At 53.8% G+C, this 21,433-nt stretch overlaps 1 protein-coding gene across 4 annotated transcripts in view; it reads left to right on the top strand.

The window, feature by feature from the left end:
• ARHGEF2 (Rho/Rac guanine nucleotide exchange factor 2) overlaps nt 1-21,433 on the top strand; it is a 152,905-nt gene that overhangs the window by 55,068 nt on the left and 76,404 nt on the right. For all 4 annotated transcript variants that reach the window (XM_075907439.2, XM_075907440.2, XM_075907441.2 and 1 more), the window contains one exon: nt 676-805. In XM_075907439.2, coding sequence (XP_075763554.2) covers nt 676-805 — 130 coding nt within the window. The remainder of the gene's footprint in view (nt 1-675; nt 806-21,433) is intronic.

The raw sequence follows: 21,433 nt of genomic DNA, 5'->3' as shown, positions 1-21,433 counted from the left end.
CTCCCCATGATCCCAGTTCTGTGGATAGCAAACTCCTATGCGGAGGCAGGCTGCAGTTTCCCCAGGAGGCCAGTGGCAGGGCTGAGATTAGAACCCGCAGCCCCTTGACCACAAGTCCGTCCTTCCTCTCTCCTGACAACCTGGGGGTTTCTACCCTGAGTGCTGCTTTCAGCCCAGCTACTCATGTCTGACCTGAAGTAGGTCTCCTAGAAGCGTTCCCTGTCTCGATTTAAGGACCATGTGCTCGGCTGGAGTGGGAGGATGGGGAGGTTCCCCCACCTCATTTGAGTTTATTAGTGCAGACTCGTTCATGTCCCGTCTCTCTGGATCGAGTCCCATCTGCCTTGGAGTTATAAGCTGCTGCCCCCCCCCCCCCCCCCCCGGTGCCTGGGCTCAGAGGTGTCTGAATCCCCTCAACTCCCTCCTGTGCAAAGCGGATGAGGCTACGAACCAAATTGCCCAGCCCATGTAAGATCGAAGGCTGCCTAAGCAAACAGAGGGCTCTGTGTGCGCTTCCCCCAGCTGGGAGCTGCGGCAGCCGCCCTCTGTGAAGTCGCTAGGGCTGCTCAGGGCACTGGCCCCTCCCTATTTCCTGGTCTTTAAACAACAAGAAGAAAACAGGGGGATTGTGTGTCTAGTGCCTGTGAGGGTTTTTTTTTTATCCTTCCCCTGCAGCTTTAATGCCGGGAGCTACGGACAGCTGGACACCACCGGGGAGGCTGGAGACCAGGAGAGCCAGCACCGAGAGGGGAGCCCTATAGGACGAACCCTGAGCTTCTTCAGGAAGATGACGGGCAAGTCAAAGGTAGGAGGGACCGTTCGGTTGTGACCGGGCCTGGGGGCTGGCAGGGAGCCTCCTGGTTGGAGCTTGTGATCAGAGTTCTCTTCCCAGCTCTGGGTGGGGAATGTTGTCTAGTGGTTGGAGCATGTGAGTGGCTGTCAGGCCTCCTAGGTTCTCTTCCTAGCTGTGGGAAGGAAGTGTTGTCTAGGGGTGAGAGCATGTGAGGACTGGGCAGGTGACAGGACTCCTGGGTTCCCTTCCCAGCTCTGAATGCGGTTCGAGGTCTGTTGGTTAGTGTGTGTGAATGCATGCCAGGATGCCTGGATTCTTTCCCCAGCTCTAGGAGGGAAGTGTTGTCTAAGGGTTAGAGTGGGGGGAGGGAGGGCTTCCCAGCTAAGGAAGAGGATGGGACCTGTGGGAGACTTTGGAAGTGGTATGCTTTGTGAGAGATGGGCTCATCACTCCAGGCTGGATTTGACTCCATGACCTACTGGTAGCTGGTTCCCTATGATCCAGCCACTGCCCTAGAAGGCAGCTCTGTGGCGCTGTAACCCACCCTCCCTGCCCCTTCAAATTCCCATTTGCTCAGCCTCCTGCTTCCTCAGCCCCTGCCGGCTGCTCGGGGAAGTTAAAGCCTTTCCCAGCCTCACAAAGGAGCGGGTAGGTGGTACAGCGGGAAGGGCTGGTTTCTCTTGCGAGTGCAGGCACCGTTCTGCCTTGCCCATGGCTTTCTTTAATCGACTCCACATCCTGGAGTGTGTGTCTGAGAGTCTCCAGCCGCTGCGCAAACAACCGATTCTCCCAGGAAGGCTGTGCTCCACCAGCCGTTATGGAGTATATTGAGCTTCAGACTTCTGGCTTCTATCCTGGACTCAACCTTGGCCTAATGATGGTCCTGCCTCAGTGTCCCCACCTGTCCCGGGGGATAACACTATTTTTCCACCTTTGACAAATGCTGAGAGCCACATGTGACTAGCCCTATGTGAATGCTGAGAGCCATTATTTAGAATGGCTGGGCAGGTCCCACAGCTAGTTGGCCCCTTCTGACTTGAGCTAATGGGGAATCTCCATCAGCAGTACAGGGCTCATGACACAAAGCTGGGCAGTGCTGATTCCCTCCACTGGAGGGCAGTGGTGCCACACATGCACTTGCCCGTTTGGCACACTGCAAGCTGGCAGCAGATTTTTATGCTGGCTCGTCTCGCCCTTCCTCTCCAGGACTGTGCAAACAACAGGAAATGTTGTTTTTCTCTCGATAGCATCTGCAGGGTGCAGCCTTGCTCCTGCTGATTAGCGTGGATTAGGCAGCTGGGTTAAACCCCTCTTAGGCTGTTTTGCAGAACTCTGGCTTTGTAACCCCGGGCTCAGCCTTTGCAGACCAGTGTGTCCTGGATGCAGGACGGGTGCAGCTTTGCATGCTTGCCCAGATGCATTATGGGCTTTTTCCTCTGACTTCCTCCAAAGCATCCTTTCTGATGTTCTACAGATTGGGGGTTGGGCTGTGTGTGTGATCTCATGCACAGTTAGGCTGTGTCCAGACTCAGGGGTTTTTTCGAAAAAAGTAGCCTTTTTTCGAAAAAACTTCCCCTGCGTCCAGACTCAAGCCGCGTTCTTTTGAAATTAATTCGAAAGAACGCGGCTTTTCTTTCGATGGCGGTAAACCTCATTTCACGAGGAAGAACGCCTTCTTTCGAAAGTTCCTCTTTCGAAAGAAGGCGTTCTTCAATGTAAATAGGGCTTCTTCGAAAGAGAGCATCCAGACTCACTGGATGCTTTCTTTCGAAAAAGCAAGCCGCTTTTTCGAAATTTCTCCGTGCAGTCTAGACGCTCTCTTTCGAAAGAGGCTCTTTCGAAAGAAGCCTGCAGTCTAGACACACCCTTATAGGGCTAAATCGAGTGGGGCACCTTTTTGGGTGAGGGGCCGCTAACCCCCAGAAAAATCAGTCGGGAGCCACACACAAGGGAGAAGCAAGGAAAAAAAAAACATCAAACGCTCACTGACGTGGCCTCCACCTGAGAAGAAGACAGACACTCCCCACATTCCCCTCCCACACCAGAGCCCAGCGGGGTCTGGGCTTGTAGATTTTGTGCGCTCCAGACCTGTGGGAGGATGACGGAGTGTTTGTGGGGGGGGAGGCTGGAGCACCAATGTGGGCTCCCCAGTGCTGGGGGAGAAGCCCCAAGCCACGGGGACTGGCTCCAGGCCTTAGGTTCCCCACCCCTGGCTAAATTCATGAGGGAAGAACCCAGGAGAAGGGTCTCAAATCTCCCACAATCCTGGGGCTGGCTGGAGCGGCCTGAGAGGCTGCCCCTGCTAGCGGGCCGACCGCCATTAAGGGGGAGGGGCGGGGGCTGGCTCCATGCCCCTGGAAGGGGCGGAGCCTCAGGTGGAACTGGTGGGGCTGAGGACAGTCGGAGCATGGCCCTGGCCCCCTCTCCGAGGCCTCAGTTTTGCAGAGCGACGCTCTGGTGCTCCCGCAGCAATTCAATGGGACTTGGTACTCCGGACATGGCCACCTCCGCTGTAGCAGCATTAGCAGCCAGCAGCTCTGGGCCCCTTTGAAACACCAGGGCCCAGGGCAACTGTCCCCTTGGTCCCCCTGTCAGCAGGCCTGGCCCGTGCTCTTGAGGTATCTAGGACCCCTGCCCCCAAGCTACCTTCTGCAAGATGCCCAGAGCCAGAGCGGCTGGTTCTGTTGTACCCTGGGCTGTTACACCCAGCAGATGGACTCCGGCCCTGCTCCGGCTGGGCGCTGCAGAAGCCATTAATCCAACAATCCTCCCTCCTCCTTCTCGGTCAGGGGCGAGGGGGATTAGCAGCCAGCTGTTCCCAGCCAGCCGCTGAGTACAGACTTACTCATCCCTCCCTCTTCTCTCTCCCTCCCCCCCTCTCCTCCCCACCTTGCATGGTTAGGAACCTCTGGCAACTCTTGCCTCTTGGCTCCCGGGAGCGTGCATGAAGGGGAACGTTATGGGGAGGGGCAATGGCTCTGCTCTCCTTCAGACTGACTTGAGCCTGCCTTTCGCTCCATTCAACAGCTGTTTGCAGGTCTGTTCCCCCCCCCCACCCACACACACACACTCACTCCTGCCGCCCTCAGCCTGAGATGATCCAAGCCTCCGCTTGAGTCATGGGGCGCCAGGCGGTTGTAGCAATTGGAAGGATCTCCTCTGCATTTCGCCCTGGCTTATTAATCGTGGGAGGAAGGTGGGAAATGGGATGGAAAGCTTTTTCCCTGGGAGCCCTGTCTGAGCATGGGGCTGATGCTAGGTGCTGTACAGACACATGGGGTGAGACAGTCCCTGCCCCAGACAAGTCAGACCAACGGTGGCAGAGGAAATGGGGAAATGAGATCCCAGAAGTCACCCAGCTGAAGTCACCCAGCTGGCTAGTGGAAGAAGCTTTTATGGCGGGATCTCCAAGCATGTCTCAGACACAGATGAGCTAAGCCTCACAGTACCGCCCGCGTGCTTTCCAGAGGCCAAGCTGGAAGTGGTGCGCGGGGCATTGCTTGTGGTCACTCTGCAAGCTGGCAGCGGAGGCCCCACAGAGAACCCAGGCGTTCTGGCATCCACAGCTATGCTTAACCCTCTGTTAATATCTCCTGCCTCGCTGCTGCTTGTGTGTGCAGTTAACTGGGGGCGCAGAGGGTGCTTTTGAAGTGGTCACGGGAGATTTGAGGCCGGTAAGAAAACCCCCGGGAAGCCAGTAACAGGCAGTTTGGATCCAAAGTGCCCCACAGTTGCTAGGGGTCGGAGGTTGAATCCAATTCGGGACCTGGGGCCGGGGCCCCCTGAAAGTTGCTTTTGTAAATTTCCTTTTGAGTAATCACCGGACCAAGGCTCCTTCCAGGGAAGGAGGAGGTGTTAATTCCTTAGTCTCGCCTTCCCCCTCCAGCGAGCTGGGCTCTGGACAGGAAGTCTGGGATTGTCATTGTGGGGCTGTCGTCAGGAGCTGGCTGTTTCTCTCTGACTTTAAAGCGATCTGCAGCTGGCTGGGGAAAATGATCTGTTTAGCCGTTCTCTGCCCAACTGGCAGGACACACAGGGGTTTGTGACCATTGCATCAGGCGGTTTGGCTGCGGGTAGGTCAGCAGAACATGGATGCATTTATACTGGAAGCCCAGGTGTTCCCCTTTGCCACTGGGCCTTCTCCCCTGCATTCTGAGCTTTCAAACCTGCATCATCAACACAGGGAACCTTCCTGGAACTGCTTGAGGCTTTCCTGCAGGGATCTCAAAGCACTTTCCAAAGCAAGAGAGGTCTGTTGAACTCTTTAGAGATGGGGAAACTGAGGCATGAAGCGGGGAAGTCACGTAGCAGGCCAGGGTCACAGGCTGGATTAAAACCCACCTTTCCTGATTGCTGGCTCAGTGTTCCAACCACTGGACTACACAGGCGATTGCTTGGTGTAAAGGGGCCTCTGAGCTGTTGCCAGGTGTGACATAGTGGGGGGTGCTGTTACAGTTACTGTGTGTGTACCTCAGTCTCCCCTCCCCCTTGCAGCTCTCTGCATGAGGGGAGAGAGGCCAGGCATGACTCGGTGTGGAAGTATGTCAGTGTCTCACCTCCTGGGGACCAGGGTAATGCAGGAGCTGGAGCTGCCTGGGGCCTCAGGGACCACTTGCTGGGAGTTTTTAGTCTTGGTTGGGGAAAGCATGCTAAGTCCAGTAGATGGGGGTCCAGGGGCCTGTAAACCCCTCCCCCCAAGAGGACTAAAGCTGTCTGCCCTGGCTCCCTGTGCTTTGCTGTATCTCTGAGAAGCAATAAACCCTTTTTACTCTACTGGCTGGTGGAGAAACATCTGGCTGCGGACGGGGGTGCAGGGTCGGGGGCTCCCCGGCGCGTCATCATACCAGGTCAAAGCGGAGGGTGGGAAGAGGGGTGCTGGCCGTGTTCTTACCCTCACTGTCTCTAGCAATCGTGTTTCCACCCTCTGATGCCTGCTGGCTCCCACCTGTGTGTTACCTCCTCATGGGGCTGGGGGGTAGTGTTGCCAGCTTCCCAGGTGGTGAATAAAAGTGGCCGGCTGTTGCATGCCCATCTCTGCTCCCATGGGATATTTTTGTGTCTCTCAGCACCACACTGCTGCAATACGTTTAAACACAGCTGCCTGCCGGTTGGAATTGCCTTCCAAGGAGCACTGAGTGAATGTCACTCCACTCCCTGACTTGGCTCCTAATGGAGTCCAGATGCTGGGTGTTTCTAGGATCAGAGAAAGCCTCTCCTGTGCCTACCCTAGGGTAGCAGGACACATTTTGTAACGCAGCCAGCCATTCTAGGAAGAAGGCCCACATCACTCAGACCTGGCTTTCATGTTTCCTCATGTAACTGCCACAGGGCAGATTTGAACCTGGGCTCTCTGGAGCGTAGTATAGGAGCTGCTACCACTTGAGCTATAAAGCCAGCTGGTGCGCAGCTTAGACAGTAGGGCTCACTTGTTCTTAGCTCTTGCTGTAAGTGGGCTAAGTGCCACTATGTGGGAGAGTGAACCACACTGGGTCTGTGGGTTACACTCGCTGCCCAGGGTCATCAAGAGCTAGCTTTGATGCCGATAAGCACTGAAAAGGGCCCTTTCTAAATCCTGTTATCTCCTTATGTCAAGGCACTGGGGCCTGATACAGTCCATAACTCGGAGTGCTGCCCCTAGTCCTGCTAGCAGGGAGCCTGTTAGATGGGTGCTGAGTTCATAGGCTAATCTGGGGGTACCACTGCAGGGAGTGGTAATGGTGCTTCTCTAGGGAGGGCTCTCTGCATGCACAGAGCCTTGAGTGTGCTGCTTTGGGCGTGTTGCTGCCAGAGCCAGTGTTGTGTGGAGAACTGGGAGGCACAGAAAATATTTCTGTTTCTTTATGGTCCTTTGGCACTTTTTGCAAGAGTATTAACTCTGGAGGCCTGGCCACTGTCCCTTGGAGACACTAGCCTTCTTCCTTCAGTTCCCTGTGTGGCTCCTCAGTTCCCTGTGTGGCTCCTCAGTTCCCTGTGTGGTTTCAGTTCTTTACCTCAGCCCCTAAATGGTTCTGCCAAGTTGCTGGGTATCTGTTCTGTAGCCACAGCGCTCTGCCCCAGAGATGGCTGCATTTCTGTGCTGAGTTAGTGAGCCTTGTGCAGCATTGCTGTGAGCTGCTGCGCTCCAACCCTGAGGTAGCTGCAATGATTGTTATGTTGCATTGCTACTAAAGAGCTACTTTGTTCTACCCTAAAAGTGGCTGCCTTTGCATGCTAGCTGAGTGGTCCATAGGCACTGTTGGTGTGAGCTACTTAAGCAATAGCCATGCTCCACCCCAGAGGCAGCTGCACTCTAGCGGTCGGCAAAGCCAACGCAGCAGGCAGTTTGTATGTCTGTCTGCAAAAGGTGCTGGAGCGCTCCTCCACCCAAACACAGCTCCAGCGTCACCTTTTCTTCAACCTCTGCTATTTTTAGACATGACTCATTCTAAAATCAGACTAGTGTGCGTCTTAACAATTAAAAAAAAATCCACCATGTCGCTCATGAGCATTGCATAGGATCCAGAGCTGGGCTGGTTTGAATAGTTCACTAGCTAATGAAATCAAAGCAAAACAAGGCATCCCAATGCCGCTATGCTAATGAGTGGGGCAGGGCCTTGCAGAACTTCCTGGGAAGGGATTTAAAAGGGCCCTCACAGTCAATACATGCTATGGCTGCTCCCACAGCAGTTCAAAGAGTCTCTCTTATGACCCACTGAGTTTTTCCACACACTGCAGGGGGCTTTGGGTTGACAGCGGGTGAAACCTGCGCAGTCCTTTATTTAAAGAGACAGGGTCCCAGCCCTAGGGATGCAGGGAAGCAGCAGGTTAGCCTGTTTTAGGGCCCGATTCTGCAAGGGGCTGATGTCCGCTGTGGATGGGGTGGGGTCTTCTCAAAGGCTGGTTCAGCCATGCAAGTTAACTTTATAGGCACCGCTCTGTGATGCTGAGGAAGAGAGGGGGGGTCAGGTTTGGTTGGACACATTCCTAATAGGGATGTAAAATCCTGTTTAATCTGTTAGCCAGTTAAACCTTAGGTTTAAACAGTTAACCAATGGGGCGGGGCCCGTTCCAGCCTGGTTGGAGCAACTGCTGGCCCCAGAGATGTAGCAAGGATGTTATGCACCCAGGAGTAAAGGCAAAATTTGCGCCACCGCTGCCATGGCCGTGTGGTGGGGCCCCAAACCTGGCACATGGCTGAGCCCAACCCTGGGGGGCGGGAGCTTGTACCGCATCTTCCCCTGCCTCCTCCAATGTGGGGCCGGGCCCGTGCTCACACTAGCCCGCTGGCGGATATGGAGGCAGGTCAGGCTGGGGGTGGAGAGGCGGGGAGGAAGCTCCAGCCAGCGGCAGTGGGCAGAGGAGGAGGAGCAGGCGAGCCGAAGGATGACAGAGGGAGCAGAGAGGGACTAAATTGGCACCCTCAGTGTGGCGCCCGGGGGCAACTGCCCCCCCCACTATGCCACTGGCTCCCCCCACCACCACATGGGGCTGCCACCAGCCCTCGCGCCACCCCTGTGCTGGGCTGCCGGCTCCCACCCCAACCCACAACACTGTGGGACCAGCACAGGTGGAGTAGACCTCTGCCCGCAGCAGGCAGGGGGCTGCTCCCGGGTCCCAGTTAGCCAGTAAAGGTGATGCTTACTGAGTAACTGGTTACCTGTTCACATCCCTAATTCCTGGAGGTTTCTTCACATGCCATTCATCTTTTAGCTGAAGATTAATCTTTCATTCCTGGCGACTCAAGGACAATCCTGGAGGGTTGGCAATAGATGAACCTCAACCTGTCTTGGTCAAAACCAGGGAAGCTGGCCTGGGACAAAGACAAGGAGAAGGCAGGGACTGAGGGCTAAGCCCGAGATCCAGGCATTTCCACATTCTGCAGGCAGGTGTGAATCCCAGCCTGGATCCAGATCACAATTTCTTAACTGGCTTCCTGTCCTGCTAATGGGTCAAACTAAGTGCCTGGGTTGGAAGAGAGCTACACGGGACCTAAACTTAGCAGCTGGAGCCCATAGCAAGTGTGCAACGAAATAAGTTCTAAAGCTGTGAATGTGGTAGGATTTATATAAATGGTGTGATTTTGTTTTAATAGCTACAGCTATTGGGCATGGCAGTACGCAGAGAGTGTGTCTATATTTCTCTACACCCAATTTTTCCTTGATGAGCAGAAGGTTGAGAGCAAGAGCCCAATGTAATAGATGAAAATTATGTTCCTTAATGCCCTGCTGGAAGGGTCTCCGATATCTGGGGCATGGGATAGGATAGATTTATGTTTTGAGGGGGAGGGGAGCAGTAACAACAATGACTGTTGCCCAGTATAGAGTGGTGGGTGATTGGAACAGAGCAATGGGGTTAGAATTTCCCCCGGGCTCTGGAAAAAGTGTGTGTGTACACTTGCACATTTTGAGTTCAGACCCACCTCTGTCATTTAAAGCACTGAGCAAGATCCATCATCGGGTGAGGGTGGTGCTGAGGGCAAAGGAAGGTCTGTAGAGAGAGGTGGTGGGCTAATGGAAAATCCATGCGAGAGCGACACAGCGGGGGTGGGATGGGAGTGGAATGTTTTGAACAGCTGAGAGGGATCCTTACCTGGACACAGAAGCTCTTAGTGGCTTCCTGGAAATGCGGGAAGCTCATTGGGCCAGTCAGCCTGAGTCACAATTAGAAGGCAGAAGCTTCAGATGCAGTTTGGATTAGTTTACACAGATGGGGTGGATGTTACAGGATTCGGATCACTTGCATAGGTGCTGGAATGTGGGGGAATGCTGCACCCCCTGGCTTGAACTGGTTTCCTTCAAATACAGGGCTTGCAGGTTGGTTGTTACTCTCAGCGCCCCCCTACACATATTGTTCCAGCCCCCCTGATTATTTGGTATCTGTTGTTGGAAATTACATAGAAAATCTCCCTTGTGATTCATAATTTCAATATGAAACTGTCAAGCGGAGAGGAGGAGGAGGATCTGAAAGACAGAGGTGTGTGGTGGGGAGGTCTGGCAAGAAAGTACTATGATAACTGTGTGTGTGTGTGTGTGTGTATATTGCCTTCCTCTAGCAGGATCTCTGAGCAAACACTAATGCACACATGCATCATCCTGGGAGAGGGAGGTGGTTGTGGTGTTGTCCCCATTATACAGATGGAGAAACTGAGGCACAGTGGGAAAGGACACCTCTCAGCTGCCACAGAGCATGGTGAGAGGTGCCAGTGAAATACATGGAACAAACAGTGAGTCCAGAATTCCATGCCCTCTCCCCCTCGCTCTAACCACTAGGCAATGCTCCCTTGCTTGCTGGAGAGCTGCAGGGAATCTGCATGTGACCTTGTTCATAGGTATCTGGCAAGACGCTGATAATGGTTTCAGTTGGGAATTTGAGGTGAGCTTGTGGGGAAGAGTCTCCTCAAAGGCTGGTGCAGTCAGAGCTGGAAATAAAACCCACCAGTCCTGGCTCCCCGTCACCTGTGATCACCACTAAACCATGTTTCCTCCCACAGCTGGGGTTAGAACTGACAAGTCCTGATGTTGCTTCACTTGGTTCTGTGCCTCGACTTCCCCGTCTGTATAATGGGCATATTGCTCCCTCATTCCCAATGGCTTTTAGCTATGGTGATGGCTGCAGCTTTTACTGTTAAGATTTTGTTTTCTCTCTACTGCACTTTCCAAATGGCTAGAGAGCAGCTGTCTGCCATATATTAGGGGTTTGAAGGTGCAGTCCCTGTTGGGAGAGGCAGAGTTGCTGTCCACTTGTTACAAAGGAGCCAGACATGCTGTGCTCTTCCTCCTGGAAACTTTATTGTTTGGTGCTTTCTTGTTCCCATTTTCCACAACCAGAAACAAATCATTCCGGCTGTAGGCCAGTGTTTCAATTTGTGTGTAGAAACCAGGTGAGCTGGGTTGGTTGGAGTGATAGTCTCTAGGCACTGAGCTTGGACAGGTGAGCAAACATCACCCCAGTTTCCCCCTCCGTAACAGGGAAGCAATGATTTCTCTTCCTGGGTGGACTGTTCCCACATGGCAGAGAATGGGCTGATCACATGCAGCTGCTGGTTTCCGCTCCTGCCTCACGGGTCAGAGGAGCGGCACAGAGGGGAGATGGAGGGGAGAACAAAGCGAGCAGGGTGACTAAAGTGAAAGTGACACAAGCTCCTCGTGCTGGAACTGGCCATAAGTAGTGACAGTGTGGCAGGACTGGGGGAGATGCTGGGCTGACAGGAGGGAAGGTCCAGGAGAGCAGGTGTGAGCTGGTTGAGAGCTTCACCTGCTCAAAGCACCAGGGGCCAGGGCCATGCCTAGGGGGGCACAGGGTCTGGGCACCCCACCATTTCCCCCACGCCCTGTCCCTGCTCCGCCCCTCTTCTGAGTGAAGTGACCTGGGGAATTACTGGGGGGGCCTTGCACAGGCTGGTTGCAGGGGTCACTCCTTCCCCCCGCATTCACCATGGCCGCAGGAGCCAGAGTGACTCGGCAGCCAGCAGGGCGCCGCCCTGCTGCCCATCTCCCAGCCCGCTGTGCTATGCTTCACTGTGCCGGAAAACAGTGTGTCCTGGGGCTGGAGTGGGGCGCAATGGTGAAGCGGGGCGCAGCGGGCTGAGAGAGGGTGGGGCAGAGCAAGTTGCCAGGTTGCTTGAGCTCCTGCCACTGCCGTGACTGTGTGTGTGTGGGGGGGGTAGCGGGTGTGACCCCAGTGGCTGCCCGGCGCCAGGCCCCCCCATAATCTCCTGAGCTGCCCTGGATGATGGATTGCCTGGCTGCCCTGAGGCAGCCGCCATGGGGGGCCCCCAAAGTGCAGGACCCAGGGTGGCTGCCCTGAACTGTCCTATGGATGGGACAGCCCTGCCAAGGGCGATGGATGGGGAAATCGCGGGACAGAAAGGGGAAGCGATTTGCAGAGAGCTGCTAGCAGCGCGAGGACTAGAACCTGTGGCTCCTGCCTGCCAGGGCTTGGTGCCACATTGGCTACAAAACCAATTCATGTTCAAGGGGTGGGCGCTCCCATCGTGGCTTAAGACAGGTTAGTTGGAATCACAACCTCAGTTCATCCCTAGGGCAGGTCCCAAAGGAACGTGGCCTCCTGGCCACTCAAAGACCTCTGGATCCATCCCAGATCCTCGATGTGGCTATACGGTTGATGTCGTCCTAGGCTATCTTAGGTACCCACCACTTCAGTGGCCTGTACGTTCCCTCTAAGGCGCCTGGCTGCCTATTAAGCCTCGCACAGGGGCTGCAGCAGGGAAACGTGCCTCTCCCCAAGCTGCCATGGCCAGGAGACAGGTGCCTCTCCCCCAGGCCTGCATGGAGCTGCTGTGGTTGAGGGACAGACGCTCTCCCCTGGCTGTACCCACCAGAACTGCTGTGGCCATGGAGAGGCACCTCTCACCTCCCCGTGCTGCTGCAGTGAGAGAGGCCTGGTGGGGGGTGGTAGATTCCTTTCTCCCCTGGGCAGCCAGCACCCCCAGCTCTTCAGCCCCACTGTAGAGCCCTCATTCTGAACCCAGCCCTGAGCCCCTGCTGTACCCCAAACACCTCCTCCCTGGCCTTACCCCAGAGCCTGTACTTTCATCCAGAGCCCTCTCCCTCCTGCATCCCAACCTTGTGCCCCTGCCCTGAGCACCCTCCTGCACCCCAGCCCCTTGTCCCCATCCCCACCACACACAGTCCATGTGCTGTGTGATTTTTATGGACACCAAGATGGCGGCGTGTCACCTCTGTTGTGGGGAGAGTTTTTGGGAAGTCTGCGATAAGCCCCACCCCCTCCTTCCTGAGCTGGGAGGACAGAGGTCATTGAGCAAATCCCGGCCTCTCTCTGTGCTGTCCAGTCATTATTCTCACCCACTGCCCCCATCTAAACACACACCGCACACTCACAGGCACACACAAAGTCACACACCACCACACACACATCTACACAGACACACTCACCCACAAACACCCCCGCATCTACACACACAGAGAGACACGCACACTCCCACACTGAGTCACTCTCCATATCTCCACAAAGACACAGACACACACGCCACGTACACACACACACCCACAGCCCACATCTACACAGTCATTCTGCACATGGGCATAAAAGTTTAGATACCAGCCAGTGTTCCCTCTATGTGACTGTCAGCCAGCTAGCAGCTTTCCTCGGTACATGCACTTCAGAATTTGTTGGTCTTCCATCCTGTCGCGAGAATCACAGGTCCGATGATAAATACCCAAGGGGGGAAGGACAGAACCGGGTGGACAGTTTTATCAAATAAAAAATATTTATTTATGACAATGGTGAATTTATAGTATTTATTCTAAGATTTTTAATAGACCGTGTTAATAATGGATTTACAGTATTTATTATATTTATTCTATGGCTTCTAGTAAAATGTGTCAGAGATATAAGGATGGGAATGGCAAGGGGAATAGTCTCTAATCTGAAAATATCCAGCTACACTAATTAAATAACAGTGATAACTACAAACTCTTATGTACTACCCAAAAACAACTACAACACTAAGCTTATACAACAGGAAAAAATCAAATCATACATACCACCTTACACAGCACACGGAACATTTCACAGATATCGGTTCGGTTGCGAAGGCCTTGGTTACGCCCCAGAGTCGGGGGAGGTGGCTGGTCGGTTGATCAGGCCGGCAGCGCTTTGGAGTATACGAGAAGGCACACGCACAGTGGTACGTGTGTTGCGAAGACCTCCTAGAGCGAACTGTGCGATGGGTATTTATCCCCAAGTCTGCACATCGCTTTCCCGCGCTTGCATATTACCATATATGGCCCAATGGTCACCAAGTGGGGGGTCTGTGTCCCAGGGGTTGGGCCGAAACTGTGCAGGTTTCATGCAACCAGGTAAGCCCCGCAGTTCTCACGCCAAGGTGATGGGTGGGAGAGTCTGAGGCTATTTTCCCCTTTTCACACCTTTCCTTTTTCTAAAGGCAATGGTATGCAGGAAGGGTGTGGCCGGTTTCTCTCAAGGAGTACTGCAGAACAAGAGTGGCCTGGCCAAACTTTTTTACTGGGGGGGCAGTTTCTTTTCTCTAACACGTCCTAACAGTGCATCCGCGCCGAGACAGCTGCTGAAACCAAAGGGTGGATGGAGGCCGTTAGTGGGTTTGGCGTCAGTTATCCTCCCTGTGGCTTTTTGTCCTGACACTTCATCCTGAGGGGCTGCCAAAGCCGCTGAGGATCGAAAACTTCAGCCTGCCTCAGCGCTCACGTTCTGCTGCCGGGTGATGGCGTCGGCATGAAACTTCTGCAAGTTTGTCTCCACTGTGTGCTCTGCTCCTTTGGGCTAACTATTCACCCCCACTGCCTTCCGGCCAACTCCTAATATTGGAGCAATCCCCTTGGTTACCATGGGAACTGGTTCGATGAAGTTTCATGCACTGTGCCTTTTGTGTGAGCAACACCCACTCACATGCATGCACCAGCCCCCACACATTACAGTGGGAACCGCTCTGGACTTCCACGCACCACCTGCTCTGCCCCTCGCCTCCCCACACCCAGTGTTATTCGCTCAGCAACGAGCCGAGAATCAGCCTATGTTGTTGGACGGTGTGCCGGAGTTGCAATTGTTGGGGTTTTCTTTAACCAAAGGTGTTTTGAAGTATTTTTAGAGGGAGCGTGTGGGATGGACGTGCAAGCAGCGAGCGGAGCTCAAACACTAGAATTACTGAAAGGGAGTCACAAGGAGGAGGGAGCAGAATTATTTTTCTTAACCTCTGAGGATAGGATGAGAAGCAAGGGCCTTACATTTCAGCAAGGGAAGTTGAGGTTGGACATTAGAAAAATGTCCTAATTGTCGGTGGTTACGCAGTGAAATCAATTGCTGAGGGAGGTTGTGGAATCTCCATCACTGGAGATATTGAAGAGCAGGTTGGATAAACATCTGTCAGGGATGAGCTACAAGAATGATGAAAGGTCTAGAAGACATGACCTATGAAGGAAGACTGAAAGAACTGGGCTTGTTTAGTTTGGCAAGGAGAAGGCTGAGAGGGGACATGATAGTGGCTTTCAGGTATCTAAAAGGGTGTCACAAGGAGGAGGGAGAAAAATTGTTCTCTTTGTTCTCTGAGGATCGACAAGAAGCAATGGGCTCAAACTTCAGCAAGGGAGGTTTAGGTTGGACATTAGGAAAAATTTCCTAACTGTCAGGGTGGTTAAACACTGGAATAAGTTGGCTAGGGAGCTTGTGGAATCTCCATCTCTGGAGATATTTAAGAGCAGGTTAGATAAATGTCTATCAGGGATGGTCTAGACAGTATTGGGTCCTGCTGTGAGGGAGAGGACTGGACTAGATGGCCCCTCGAGGTCCCTTCCAGTTGTAGGATTCTGTGATTCGAAGAGGCTAGAATGAAATAGCTCCTCTGCCAGCTGGGCGCTTTGTGCTAGAGAGGAAGGCTGGGCTAGTGGTTACATGGACCGCGGGTGTGATATGAATGCCACTGCTGGCTGAAACGTGGCTCTTATCTTGGGCAAGTCACAGAGGAGAACAGTTCCCAAAGCACTTCAGAGACTTCCAAGACACAGTTTTCAAACGGGACGGGCACTCAGGAGCCTACGTCTCCCTGAGGGGCAAAGGGAATTTGGCACCAGTCAGTCTTGAAAATGGGAGTTAGGCACCAAATTCATGGAGGCCAGCGAGTCGCTCTACAGTGACTATTCAGCGCCGAGTGCAGTTGGTCCTGGAGCTCGGCTGGGGTCTCTCTGAGCTGCTATCTTATTAAGTGCCTGTTGGGTGGACAAACCAAACACTGCGACCTTTGGAGCACTGAGCTCGCTCTTGAGAGCCTCGCCTTTGATAGCTGGAGGAGGGAGTGATTCCAGGTCGGACTAATAAGAACAGGGGTGATCCAACCCTGCTTCATGGCTTGGAGGAGGTAGGTGAGTCAGTGGAATGTCTCATGGGGGCCCCACAGCCCCGTGTTCTGTGTGAAGCCAGCTCCAAAGCGATGGCAGATGGATTTCTTCGTTGCCACATGGACGAGCCCTGTCTCCGACGGATGAGAGCAGCCACCAGGGGTGTGGGATTATCGCAGCAGGGCCGAGAGAGCAGCTGAGAATGCAGCGCTGTTCTGCAAGGCGCTGTACAAACACAGGGCAGGAGATGGTTCCCGCCGTGACACACGTACAGAGTGAGGGATCAGTGTCCTGTCTGACTGGGCGGGAGGGGGTGGTTGTGCTGAGCAGGGACTAGTTAAAAGGAAAGGGGGAGGGATGGAGAGGCACAGGGAGACCTGGGCAGCTGCGTCCATGTATTCTTGGTGTGAAACAGCCCCCACATGCTACATTTGGGTGGAGGGGGGGCACTGATGGAACATGCCCTGCTGGATCTGGACTCTCTCAATATGTGAGTTCCCCTCCCATAAGGGGCAGCTGGTCCTGATTCACCCCCTTTCACAGCCCTGGCAGCCTCCCCTCCAAGCAGTAGCCAGACTGTAGACTGCTTAGCTGGGGGGTTCTGGTAGCTTCCCACTCTCAGGAGCCATAGCTTTACCTGTCCATGCAGCATATGGGTCTGGCTTCCTTCGACCTGGGGGTTTGGTGCTGATATTCAGCACCCCTCCCCCCACGTCCTTCCCCCAGATCTGATTGAATCGCAGCCCCTCACCATCTTACACATGCACACTGTTAATGAGTGAGAACCAGAGTGCGGCAGGGTATTGGCCCCAAGCGATGCCAATGGGCTCGTCTCTGTGCCGTGGAGCTCGGCTCGGGGATGCTGGCCCAGCCCAGGAAGTATTTGTAAAGAAGCTGACCCTGGGCTCAGCTGGCTTCAGGCCAGGGCTCTGCAATTTGAGTCTGGCCATTCCTTCCCTTCCCCAGGGAGCTGCTGTTCCTAATCCTCTGACACTGAAAAGGAAACTAACCTAGCCGGACCTCCCCCAGCACCACTTCTCTTTCTCTCCTAAGGGGGCCACTTCCTGGCACGTGACATCCCATCAGCTCTGTAGCAGGGGCTTTCCACTGACAGCAACTCTTACCGAGCACCAGTCTCGTCTAGGGCCTCCGGTACAACGGGCAACCCCCATGTGTTAGGTTGACGCACCGGGGTTTCCACTACAGGGTCCAGGAACTGCTGATTTTCCCTATTGTAAGATGTAAGGCGGCAGCACCAGGAGCTCCCGACTGAGATCAGGATCCTGTCGTGCTAGGTCCTGGACTCACCCTGAGCAAGAGCCCCAAGAAGTCTACATGGACTAGACAGACAAAGAGTGGGAGGGGAAACTGAGGCACAGAAAGGGGCAGCAGCCTTTCCCAGGGCAGTGGAAAAGCCAGGACTAGACCCACTGGATCCTACATCACAGTTGGGTGTTCTGAGCACTAGATGACACTGCCTCTTCTCGTTAGCTGAGCCAGCTAGGGGCATCTGTGGTGCTCCTAAGAAAACCATCTCTCCCAGCTCTAACCAGGAGGCCACTAGCCCCAAGAAAATTAAACCCTGTGATAGGATCCTTGAACTTCACAGCCATGCCAAGGCAATAGAGCTAGGAAATATGCTTTAGTTACAGAAATTTAATTATCTTTGAGGGCAAGAACAGTCTTTTTGTTCTGTTTGGGTACGTCTAGACTACAGGCTTTTGTCGACAGAAGTTTTGTCGATAGATACTGTCGATAAAGCTTCTGTCGACAAAGAGCGTCTAGACTACATCCAGTTCTGTCAACAAAACAAGCCTCTTTGTCGACATGACAGTGTAGACGCAAAGGACAGTGTAGATGCAATAACGCCTTCTGTGGACAGAACTCTGTCGACAAAAGGCGTTATTCCTCGTAGAATGAGGTTTACAGCCGTCGACAAAACTGTTGAGTCCACTTTTGTCGACAAAACCCTGTAGTCTAGACACATCCTTTGTGTCCAGGCGACCTGATCCATGACATGTCCTCCTACTTGCTAGCACACTACACTTAATAATAAGAAGAATGCTGTCTTACTTTTGGTTTGGACGGTTTAATCAAGATTAGAGACCAACCCAAGCAAGAAAGGACCAATGTCAAGTCCTTCTGATTGTGAGCACAGTGTGAGCAACTTCCTAACATGCTGCCTCCCAATTTGTCAGCTGGCTCTGCAGAGACAACCTTCAATATTTAAAGGCTCAGAGCAAAGAAGTAGCAATTACCTGGCTTAGCACACACTGCAGACAAGGCTAAACGGGTCTTTTTCCATCTCGGGGGGCTTGCCTTGGGGAGAGCAGCCAAGCAGGGTGTAGTCCTGAGACACGGCTTGGTAAACATAAGGACAGGGGTTGTTTTTAGGCTGCTCAGGGATGGATTTAGCCCTGTTGTCTCCCCAGTGCATGGGCAGTGTAGCCTGGGAAAAGGGGCCAGAGGTCCCTCAGAGGAAATGTCTCTCATACGCCCACTCCTGCAAGCTGCGGCGTCAGTTCCGCCTCTGTCGCTCAGGGGCTCTCGGTTCCTGAGCTCCCACAGGGCTGATGAGAGTGTGAGGTGGGAGCTGAGGCTAAAACCCTCCAAGGTCATTGCAGCTCGGGTAAGTTCCTCTCCCCTCCGGAGTTTGCCTGGGGGTGAGCGGCTGTGCTGCAGAGCCCTGTCCCGAGTTCCTGCGTCCTCGTCGCTGCTGCCATGTGATGCTGGGACTTCTAGGGGCCCATCCCCTGGCTCATTGGGCTGCTCGGTGATTCCTTCCAACTCTGCGAGGCTGCAGGGGGAAGCAGCGGGAAGGCGTCGGAGAAGTAGCGGCTCCTGTGGGGTTTAGCCTGGGACCACGCTACAGAAGGAAACCATAACCCAGGATCAGGCCCACCACTCAACTCAGGTCTGAGGGCTTGCTGTGTGGCTGGAGGGGGATTGGGGCGACAGCTGAGCTAACTCTCCTGTGGAGACACACTCAGGGAGGATAGGATAGGAACTGCCGGACTAGTGCTGCCATGGTGGGGCCTAGCCCAATACCTGGACAGCGTCCGGCACCATCTGCTCCAGAGGAAGATGTTACCATGGGAATGAAGAGCCAACCGCCTCACCAGGGCTTCTGGGCAAGTTGGGGAAGAGGCGCAGCGCTGTGCTCCCAGAAGGGGCAGGGACTGTGGTGGAAGGGGTGAGGTTGGGGGCCCTCAAAGCCACCCGGATGATTCTCTCCTCTGCTGCTGGCTGCAAAGTGGGTAGCAGCATCCCCTGCAGGGATGGCCTTCTCCCCTTCCAGCCCCACTGGTAGAGTGCCCGCTCTTGGCACAGCCGCCGCGTGTGGTGATCTCGTTGTGAGAGAGGGGGTCAGCTTTGTCTCTGGGCTAGTGGGTTTCATTAAATCTCCCTTGGCACCGAGCCAACGCTCCCTCCCCCCCCCCCGTCCCAAAGGGCTCATTCTGGGCTAGTGGTTGGCAGCTGCTGGTGACAAAGCAATGGGCTGTCTAAAGATGAAGTGGTTAATTAATTGAGAGAGGGGGGCTCCCAGGCCCCTAAGCACTTGGGGTTTGGCTTTGGAGATTTAGTCTCCGTGTGAGGCCCTGGTAAAAAATTCAGAAGGATCCTCTCCCGGGTAAAGCTTATGTCTTTCATATGCTTTAATAAATAGCTTATTTTCAAGCCCCTTCTTTAGACACCTCTCCGGGGGTCCTGTTCCTTTCTCGTTGCCTCATCTCTCTCTGCTCCTCGACACCATCTCTGTCAGGTCAGTGCATGTGCCTTCTCCTATGCAGTCCTTCCCGCCTGTTATTTCTTTCCCAACTGCAGCTCGAAAACCTCCCCTCCCTTGATTTTTGGCTCTCCGTTTCTCTCTTGCCTTCTGCTGCTTCTCTTTAGCTCGTAATCCCAGTTGTGGCATTTGTTTGGATGTGCTGACAAAGGGCACTGGCAATTAAGCTTTTCTGTTCCCTGGGAGCGTATCGAAAATAAAATAGCCACTTTGGAGTGTGTGGGGGGGGGGAGGATAGTGTGTCCTAGTGCTTAGAGCACTGGAGTGGCTTGCAGGAGCGTAGGGGTGGGTAGAGGCTGTCTGCTCCGCTTCTCAGGACAAAGGAAGAGCAGCTGGAAAGAGGGGAATTGAGTTGGCCAAAGTCAGTGGTAAGCTCTGCTGGCCAGTCCTCTCCTCTAACCACGAGGCTCTTCTGACTCTTCTTTAACTACGCTGGTTGCTGCTTTTACTGCCCCCCTTGCATAGTCCCAGCAGCTGGGGAAAGGGGGTTGACTCACTGCAAAGGGGCTGGGTGGGTGGGTGGAAGCACAGCGAGAAAGAGACGTGTGTTTGTGAGTGCGTATCACACCTTACAGTGGGGTCTTGCTGCTCCCATCAATAAATAGGGGAGAATAACTCTTGGTCTGTCAGCACAGACCGCACAGGATTGGTCGATAAGGTATCCTTTTCTTTTACAAGTCTTCTTCTGAATCACTTCATTTATTCAGGGAAAGCAGCATTGCCTAGTGGATGGTGTCCTAGGCTGAGATCTGAGAGACCTGAGTTCTGTTCCCACCTCTGGCCTGCTGGGTGAGCTGTGGCCTGCCTGTGCCTCAGTTTCCCCATCTGTAAAGTGGGGATAATGATACTTCTGTCCTCTGGAAAGCACTGTGAGGTTTATGAATGGGAGATATTGTCTATTTGAGTTACTGGAACAAGCTAGAGTTCCCCCTGAGCCCAAGGAAAAGGAGGTTTTTATTTATTTGTCCATTTTATAGATGAGGAAACTGAGGCACAGAGTGGTGTCAAGGTCTCTCTCAGATTCATTAGCAGATCCAGGAGTAGAATCCAGCTTTACAGGCTCCTAGCCCAGTGTCCTACCCACTGCACCCACATAGGAAGGGAAATTGACACTGGTATGAGGTGAGCAGGCCAGGAATGGGAGCCAGGGTCTCCCACTGGGCCATGCAGCCCCTTTCAGCTTCAGGCTCTGCTCCCATGTGATTTGGGAAATAATCTGTCTCTGTTAGCTTGCAAGAGGAAACTCCTTATTTGCGTGGCCTCGCCGTGGAGGAAGGTAAATCTTTTATTAGCTCTCTTGCTGGGAAAGCTCCCCCTCCGGTATGAACAGAGGCCTGAGTGAGTTCACTGCTCTTGTCTAAACACTAATGTTTTTCTTCTGCGTCCAGCCCGGTGCACTTTCCGGCCCCTCTTGTGGGGCAGAATGAATTTATTTTCTGCTGGAGTTTTGTTTGCACAAGGAGTCATGCCCAAAGGGGCTGTTTCTATATAGTAGCACTGTATAATTCCTGGCGTGGTACAGAGTATCTTTCTTTAGCCGTGGTCGGTTTTAGCAGTTATTCATTAAGCCGTGGATGGCTGGCTTTTCCCTTGATGTGCACATGGCCTTGCCTTGGGATCACTTAGCTGCTGGGGGGTGCTGGATGTGACCGTGCCTTTTTATTTTAAAAGTACTTTCTTGGCTTCGGGTCTAACTTGTCCAATTTCTCTGCCCTGGTCTCACCTCCCCCCTGCTTTGTCGCACAGCGGGGAGAAAGAAACTGCTCCCATTCAGAATTCTAACATTGTAGACTTAGAGGCAAGCTCAGTAGTGCTGGAACAATTTTTAGGGTGAGGATGTGGAGCTGTGCCTTCTCCCGCCCACCTTACCCAGTCCATGCCCCTCACCACTCCAGGCTGGGTGATTGCTGGGGATGGCGGCGGAGCCCGGTGCAGCTCAGTGGCCCTGGAGCAGATAACGGAGCCCTGAGGGCGGGCATATGAGACATGCCCCTAGGCACGGTGCTGACAGTCAGGGCCTGG

This window comes from Pelodiscus sinensis, chromosome 22 (assembly GCF_052426305.1).
Source record: "Pelodiscus sinensis isolate ZL-2025 chromosome 22, ASM5242630v1, whole genome shotgun sequence".
Classification (NCBI taxonomy): Eukaryota; Metazoa; Chordata; order Testudines; family Trionychidae; genus Pelodiscus; species Pelodiscus sinensis.
This window is presented reverse-complemented; position numbering and strand designations above follow the sequence as displayed.